This window comes from Gastrolobium bilobum, unplaced genomic scaffold (genome assembly GCF_033153095.1).
Source record: "Gastrolobium bilobum isolate Gb01-03AN ecotype WA unplaced genomic scaffold, APGP_CSIRO_Gbil_v1 utg4431, whole genome shotgun sequence".
In the NCBI taxonomy this organism is placed as follows: Eukaryota; Viridiplantae; Streptophyta; class Magnoliopsida; order Fabales; family Fabaceae; genus Gastrolobium; species Gastrolobium bilobum.
Genome location: NW_026899844.1, coordinates 544,884 through 553,662, shown reverse-complemented (window position 1 = coordinate 553,662; position 8,779 = coordinate 544,884). Strand labels below are relative to the sequence as shown.

Here is an 8,779-nt window from a genome sequence, read left to right as displayed (position 1 = left end):
AGAAGAATGATTTTTTATAGCTCACAAATTTTAAATCCATTCTTCATAGGATTTTTAATTTGAAAGAAGAAGACGAAGACAAGAAAAAAAACAGAAAAAAAAGTTATCAAACGTAATTTTGATTCTTAGAACAAAAATAAAATATGTTAACAAACGTAATTCTGATTCTCAGAATTGTTCTAAGGCACAAAAATAAAAAAGAATCATTTCGTTTCAAAAACAGTGCTAGGGAATAGAATGATTGTCATGCGTAGTGCACTTTCTCTCACATTCAAGGGATTTTACACATTTTTTACACATTTTTACACATGCGCAGTGCAGGGAATAAAATACGTATAACAATGCTTTTTACACATTTTTTTAGAACACCGTGCACTTTCTCTCACATTCAAGGGTTTCTTTTATTATGATCCGGGTGCACATTTTTTTGGACGCTCAATTTTTTTTTACATTTTTATCCCTATTTTTTTTTAAAATTATCTCTTGTTTCTTTTTTCTTTCCCTTTTTAGTTAAGATACACCAAGGCCCGGTCCATCATAAATGATCTCCACATTCAAGATCAAGAAGAACAAAAAGTGCAAAAGGGGTGCCATAAAGCTGCTCACAAATAGGGGTGTAAATGGGTCAGGCTGGCCCAGCCCGACCTACATTAAGCCTGGCTTGGCTCGGCCTTTCAGAAAAGTAGAGTAGGCTTAGGTTTTTAAAAAAGTTTTTTTTAACAAATAGGCCGTAGGCCAATTTTGTCAAGCCTGGCCCAAAGCCTTGTAGGCTGGCCTATTTAATTTATTAAAAATAAAATAATAAAATAATATTTTTTTATTTTTTTTTTATAACATAAATAATATTTATTTTATGTGGCATGGCAAAATACCAATACCAACCCTAATTTTTAGATGAATGACATTTTCTTATTTTCCCCATTTCTTTGACTCTATTCCTCTATGATATACATTCTAAAGCTGGGGTATTATGTTGACTCTTTCTTGTTTGTTATTTTTTTCTTATGAGAAGTACTAGTGCATTCATGAATGAAACTTTCTTTGCTCTATACAATTATTTTCTTTCCTTAGTATCTACAATGGTAGGCCTACAAGGCCTGTAGGTCATGTCGGGCTTTCTTATTTTTAAAAATAGGCCGGACTTGACCTACAAATAAAGCCTTTGATAGGCCAGTAGGCCAGATAAGTTGAATTTTTTTTTACGTAGGCTTGGGTCAGGAAGGCCAAAGCCCAGCCCAGCCCATTTACACCCTTGCTCACAAATATCTATTCCCGAGTCATTCTAGTGGTAACAATTTCTATATAGTTACATAGATGAATTCTTATGCCTTATTTTAAAGTGAACAGAGAGAAATCTCAAATATTTATTGTTTAGATTAATGATCATAATTTTAATGACAAATCTCACAAAACCAAAAAGATAAAATGATCATTCTAGTTGTCGACATGGTGGCCTATCAATATTTATATTTCTCACATGACAAATGTTAAAATAAGAGAAGATCCATTCCCGAGAGAATGGATCCATTTCACACATAGCTCTCAGTAATGTATGATGGCAATTCCCACTCCCTTTAACTGAAGGCTGGAAGAAATGTAAAGTCAATAGGAATTATGGAAACATTAAGACCAAAAAATGTGGTGTGGCTAAGTCTAAAATTTATTTGCATTGGATTAAGAGCAAGAGAGAAAAAATGATATACCTTTCAAGTCTTAAGGTAGGTCGGTATAGGTATACCAGACTGTTCTGTCAATTTTTTATAAGCAGCTTGCAACCTTCCAATCACCGGCCCTACTTCTCCATTGCCAATTATGCGGCCATCAACCTTCACTATCTAAAGGTGATATCCAACAAATATTAATCTCATTTCATGTGCTAGTAAAAACTATTATTATTTAGGAAAAAAGACTTCTCATGTTACATGAAAATTCTCCTCTCTTACCAATCTCACTTCAATATCCGTGCCAATCACTTTTTTCTGTTTTTTATTTTTTTCTTTAAAGTGGACTCCACCCCTTTCTCTCTCTGTAGTAAAATTTGCATTTCTCATGCAACATGAGAAATTGCAAGCCCTGTTATTTAAATGGGCGCCAAGAAGCCAAGTTATTGGCTTTTTGACTGTACTAAGCTCATTTTTTAAAAGTTTGACTCGATTAATCTCCCTATCAAACTTATTATCATATTAATATATTATGATGCACTACTTATATCATCGAATTCAGACACGTTATTCAGGTTACTGTTTTACGTGCAAGTCAGACATTTTTGTGTCAATACAGGCAGAAACGCGGAGGAACATGTACCAAATTTCATGCAACCGGTCGCGGCTCTGAACATGCCACATTTGACTAACTTGGACGCGATACCTGCACTGCTGCGTTCCTATGCAAAAGCGCCTCGTCCAAAGCTCCTCCCCTTTCCTCTTTCTATAATTATTTGTCCCTACCCCATTCCAAAGTTCTATATTGCTTGCACCACCTTGTCAATATAATAAAAAGTTTTATTCTCACATTAAAAAATCGCAATACAGCATCAGGAGATATAAGGTATGAGCAATTTTGGGTAACTTGGTATAAATAAAATAACCTGTACTTCCTAACATTTTACATGGGATATTATACCTAATTTATAAAATAAAGTAACTATTGATTGTATAAAAAGGAAAGTAATAACTCTTTTGTTATACATGAATTAAAAAGAATAACCAAACATGCATAAATAAGTGTGAATAATATTGGCCACTTGTTTAACATTGTCCATCCTGTCCTGCCTATATATCTCAAATTTGCAAAAAGATTTAAAAAAATATTGTCCAGTAAATAATTCGTGCATTCTTTTAATTAGCTCAATAAACAATGAAATTTGTATCTAACCAAGGAGATTGACTTAGATATGCTACTTTTATAAAAGTTCAACTTATAATATAAAAGTACCATATCTAAGTCAATCTCCTTTAGCTAGATACAGATTTCATTGCTTATTGAGCTAATTAAAAGAGTGCACGAATTATTTATTGGCCAATATTTTTTTAAATCTTTTTGCAAGTTTGAGATATATAGGCAGATGGGATGGGCAATATTAAACGAGTGGCCAATATTATTCATTGCTTATTTATGCATGTTTGGTTATTCTTTTTAATTCGTGCATAACAAAAGAGTTATTACTTTCCTTTTTATACAATCAATAGTTACTTTATTTTATAAATTAGGTATAATATCACATATAAAATGTTTGGAAGTAAAGGTCATTTTATTTATGGGATTTATTAATCTCCTACATTAGAAGATGGCTTACCTCATACTATAGAAACAAATCATGTGGGTCCCACCATTTTCTAAAAAATCAAAAAGAAAGAAAGAAAAATGGCACGGCTTTTCATGTCTCACTTGCATAAGAGAATTCTCTTCATCAACATAAGATAATTTAAACCCTTTATTTATATTAAGTTACCCAAAATTGCTCTTATCTTATATCTCATGATGATGTATTAAGTTTTTTTAATGTGAGAATAAAACTTTTTATTATATTGACAAGGTTGTGCAAGCAATATAAAACTTTTGGAATGGGGTAGGGGCAGAGAATTATAGAAAGAGGAAAGGGGAGGGGCTTTGGACGAGGCGCTGTTGCACAGGAACGCGGCAGTGCAGGTATCGCGTCCAAGTTGGTCAAATGTGGCATGTTCAGAGCCGCAACCGGTTGCATGAAATTCGGTACATGTTCCACCGCGTCTCTGCCTGTATTGACACAAAAGTGTCTAACTTGCATGTAAAATGGTAGCCTGAATAACGTGTCTGTCTGAATTCAGTGATGTCAGTACCGCGTTGTAATGCATTAGTATGGTAATAAGTTTGACCAGAAAATTAATCGGGTCAAACTTTTTAAAAATGAGCTTAGTACGGTCAAAAAGCCCAAATTATTTGAATATCAGATTTCTATGTCTGGTGCTAATAGCAATGTAAAAAATCTGAAGCAGTCAAGTCAGATGGATTATATAGGGAAATGCTTATTAGTTCCAAAGTAATTGGAAATTTGGAACTAACTCATTCTATATGGGCAAATGATTACAGGCACTTTGAGTAATGTGCTGAGTTGATCAATTTAACTGGCAAAGTCAAGAATTTTCATTTTGTTTTAACCAATGTCCTTATTGCTTTTGTTAGCATAGCTAATTAATTGGCTCCGAGGATTGCCAGTAAAACAAAGAAATCAAGATTCTAGAGTTGACTAGACACAATGTTGAACATTAACAACGTGATATATAACAAGGAACATTATTTTCCGGTTTGACAATCATTTGTGCAATTGATTAAGAAAGGAATCAGTTAATATTCTAGATACACATTTAGATAAAATTCAATTGATAAGGCATAACAAGGCACTTACTGGGCTTAGTTCACCCATTGTTCCTGTCGTCCATATCTGCAAGACAGCCTTCTAGTTATGACTCAATATATATATATATATGGGCTTAACATTTCTGCAGCTGCCTAGATAGTGTTATCTACAGTTAACACAAAAAGTGGGCTCCACGGCTTTTTTTTTTTTAAAAAAAAAAAAACCCAGGATCTGGTGCCGTATCCTAGGATCCGGACGCGGATCCTTGCTTGCTGTAGGTACAGCAGCTGCAGAAATCATTTTGCGTGTATATATATATATATATATATATATATATATATAGAGAGAGAGAGAGAGAGAGAGAGAGAAGTCCCGTATTAAAGCAAACTTTATTCAGAAGATATTGAAATAGCAGATATTAAGTGTGAACCTCATCAGTAGTATGCACTTTTGACAGGCTGATTCTGCGCTCCTCTAAGATTAACTGCTCTTTCACCACAAGCTCCATTACCTAAAATTGCAAAGCAGCACAGTTCCATCAATGCTAGAATACACTTCACTGATAAACATAATTTAGAATCTCGAGGAGGGAAAAATAATTTGCCATGCACTGAATGAAATTATAAACTTAATGTTTTCTATTCATCTACTCTTGCAAACAAAAAAAGACACTCTTATAGTCTTACTAGTAATTAAAATGAGATGCTTAATAAAAGTACCACTTATAGCTGAAATTGATGTTCAGATGTCAACTACTTTTATACTCACATCCCAACATGAATGCTACAATATATACAGAAATTGGTATAAAAACAACTGGGTGAATTTTCAAAACTTACAGTTGCACGTGTAATGCCAGGAAGGCAGTAATCAGCATGGGGTGTCAAAACACGACCCCTTTTAACTATGAACTGCACAAAGAAGAGCAAGATATGAGTTGAAGTGCTCCAAATGTAGTACAACTCTCTGTTGCAAGCAAACCCTGCAGCAAAAAAGAAAAGCCTACGATCCTTCTCAAATACGGAGACTTAACAAGATTTTGTTTCACTCTAAGACTGCAAGTTGAAGATAAACTAACAACATATTTGTTGTACTGTTACATCATGTATGTAGATGATTTTACATTCTTTGAGCCATGCATTGAGCTCATGCCATTTGTCATCAGCTCAAAGTTATCCATGATGGGATTTTTATTTTTAGTTTTAGTTTTAGTTTTTTATATTTTGTGTATATCAATACTCCAGAGCTCGGACTCCAAGAAATATCCTCCTCCCACCTAGTAAGCCCCAGCATATAACTAACAAAAGGAGAATAAAGACTCTCCTGAAGTCATGGCAAAATTGAGGATATACAATGTTAGTTGCATTGGTTTCAGATAAATAACCATCTTGGTCGAGCATGATTGCATCATCTGCTTTTGCATTATTGCCTTCAATCTGCACTAAGCCAATGATAACATTTTAGTAATGTAATAAGATATATCATTCAGAATGACAGGATATTAGCATGACAAGATGCAGCAAAAATATGGTTTCATGCTTGTACCAGTTAATTGAATTACAATGTTCTATAATTGATGTGGCAATAAATTGTCAGCAAATATTAAATAATTCACCCTACACGCGCACACACACAAAAAATGACAGCATATCCGCACGGGCAAGGAACACAAATTGCATTTTCTTGTCCTGATATGAAATTATCCACAATACTCTATATTGGCTTTACTCTCAAGATTAACCTGTCAAAATTCATTATTACCTCCACAACCATTTTTTGTGACAATTGAAACCCATTACCTCAGTTTCTTTGACTTACAACAAAACTACTGCATCACAAAATCGGCATGAGAAAAAAGGAATATTAACTTCTTTCACCTCTATAATAAGTCAATGATACAATATCTCCCCGTCATGGAAATAAACAGTCATAATGCTCCCCTATATATACATTTTGTCAGAAACTGCTCATCTTATGTATCTAGAATAGTTGCTCAATAATTGCATATCTTGATAGAGATGTTCTTTACCCTTACAGAATCTATATTTCTTCCTTCTTGGACCAAAAATCATGTCATTGATAACCTTATTTCCATCAGATTCCTGTTATAATTGAAACACCAACTTTTCAATATGAAGCACAGAAAGAGAATACTGAAAGAGACAGGGGCAAAGGAAAAATTAGAATAAAATGAATGAAGAGAATTGAAAATGAATTTTAGAGTTCAATGTGTAGAACTTTTAGAATTCTCTAGTAGAAAACAACTGACCAGCCAAATTATTAAAAAAATATTGAAGTCTTTTAACAAAATAACTTATACTAAATCAAGCAGGCTCATTTAATTCCATTCTATCATTATGAAGCAGAACAAGCTCCACCTAGACTTTACATATTGCTTTTGTACAAGAATAAAGTATACCTGAAAAGAGAGAAATGCCAATGCTTTCCCTCCAGGTAAGAGAGGCTCTTATTTTTCAAAATTCACTCATTCTATACCCATTCGCCCAGATTTAGCCCCAAAAAAAAAAGTTTATCAACACAATAGCTTATCATCTTAAAATACACCAAGATGCAAGAATAATGACCGAGTACATTGGTGAGCCAGAAGAAAAACTCAGCTAGTGCCAAAAGATCCACCTGGTGAAATTCAGTCAGTGCCAAAATTGTATTACTTTTTAAAATTCAACCAGTACTAACATTGTATCATAATTTTTGAAGAAAATCTGTACTATTTTTTAAAATTAGCTGGTGTCTTGACACCAGCTAAGATACAAGTGGCTTCGCCACTGACAGGGTGAACAGAGGTAAGCTAAACTGCGAACAATGTTGCAATCATGGCACAAGCAAATCAACCTAGCCCTTGGCGTCAAGCACAAGACCATCAGGGGAGAAAGGTGGGGGTGAGGGATAGGAGATGAAGAAGGTAATTTTGTGACAGACATACCATTTTGGACAGTAGCTCCTCCCTGTAGGGTCTATCGAGACCAGTTACTCGTAGGAAATTTGCACAGAGGGGCTCAGCAAGCACTTCAATGTCATCCCTCTAGATAGCACAAACGAAACAGGATAAGCATAAAGCATGCAAACACCAAGACCAGAAACATGATTTTTCATGTAATCTTCAATAACAATACCCAATTAATCAAATAATCATTCCTCAATCATCAGAATAATAGCAATTCTACATGTAATAATTTGTTGAACAGACTAACAAACAATCTTCAAACCAAAAATAGTTTTTTTTTTTTCCCCTAAAAAAGAGAGTCAATTAGTGCAATATGCTAGTTCCAAGTTTGCATGCAACAAATGACACTGGATTATTGGAATGCCAATCTTAAGCATGAAAAGTTAGGAATTCCTGAGAGCTACCTGAGCAAAAGAATACATGAGACTAGTACTGAGGGATCTTGGAGCAGACCATGAGTGAATCACCTCCACTTCACTCATCGCCATATCTGATTCAACACAGCACACTAACAACTCGCTATTTCGGATTCGATCAGAACATCATGAATAAATAGATAAATAAAAACATGGAATTGATTGCCACTTTTCTTTGATGCCCAAGTCGTGTCTCTCGAGTCAAAATAGAATAGAAACAGAAACAGAAATAGAAATAGACCAGCCAAGTTTTCTGAAACAGGAACATGGTAATAGCGGAAGGAGGGTCTGGTAAGAAAGTTAAAGTTGCTTCGGTGACAATGGCACATGATATGACCAATTTTATTTGGCTTCGGTCCCGAACGGACATTTTTTTGTCTTCTAGTTACACTCGCATGGCACTTGCATTAGCATTGCATGCAGTGTTTTTATTAAAATACCATAGCATGCACCGATTGGAACAATAAACCTTAAGCAAAGATGTTCATGTAAACTACCTTGTTCAAGTCCAGCTTGCAGACCCAGGAGTTAAAAATAGAATGAACAAGAGAGGCATAAAAAAAATATGACTCCCCACATTCACACAGGGGGTTTAAAATTTTTATCCCTACTCGTCTTGTTCCGAATTATTCTTATAACCATTTCAAAAAATCAAAACTTATAAAGGTAAACCTACCCATCTCAAAGAAATAATTAATACATGTTTCCAAAAATAAATAAATAAATATGACAGAGAGTACCCTATCACCCGTTATGTGTTACAACATAGTTAATGTGACAGAGAATCCAATGCATTTTCCAATGATTCTTGTATCATAATGTTGAAAGAATTACATTCTTGTGTTGTTACCGTTTGAAGATAAGATAGAATCATTTTAATCACATACCATTTTCCGTATATGAAAACACGAATTTCTTTTATGTATCATTTATTGCATTTATTTACAAATTTGTAGAGTTTATAGTTTATACAAATATATATATATATATATATATATATATATATATATATATATATATATATATATATATATATGCAATCTAACATGTTTACACACATAA

General features: G+C 33.9%; 1 protein-coding gene across 1 annotated transcript; it reads right to left on the bottom strand.

The window, feature by feature from the left end:
* Positions 1–1,446: 1,446 nt before the first annotated feature.
* LOC133293873 (branched-chain-amino-acid aminotransferase-like protein 2) lies at positions 1,447–8,640 on the bottom strand. The gene is made up of 9 exons (XM_061492495.1): positions 7,706–8,640; positions 7,281–7,379; positions 6,372–6,438; positions 5,689–5,777; positions 5,176–5,247; positions 4,767–4,847; positions 4,385–4,420; positions 1,704–1,835; positions 1,447–1,585 (listed from the first exon to the last, which is right to left on the bottom strand). Exons 1-8 carry the CDS (start codon positions 7,787–7,789, stop codon positions 1,707–1,709), a joined length of 657 nt encoding a protein of 218 aa, XP_061348479.1. The 5' UTR covers positions 7,790–8,640; the 3' UTR covers positions 1,447–1,585; positions 1,704–1,706.
* Between the last annotated feature and the right edge of the window lie 139 nt (positions 8,641–8,779).

Coding starts and splice junctions, on each gene's coding strand:
- LOC133293873 (XM_061492495.1), bottom strand. CDS start 7,789: ATGGCGATGAGTGAAGTGGAGGTGATTCACTCATGGTCTGCTCCAAGA. Junction 4,848..5,175: donor CTGGCATTACACGTGCAACT/GTAAGTTTTGAA, acceptor TTGCAATTTTAG/GTAATGGAGCTTGTGGTGAA. Junction 4,421..4,766: donor AAGTGCATACTACTGATGAG/GTTCACACTTAA, acceptor GCTGTCTTGCAG/ATATGGACGACAGGAACAAT.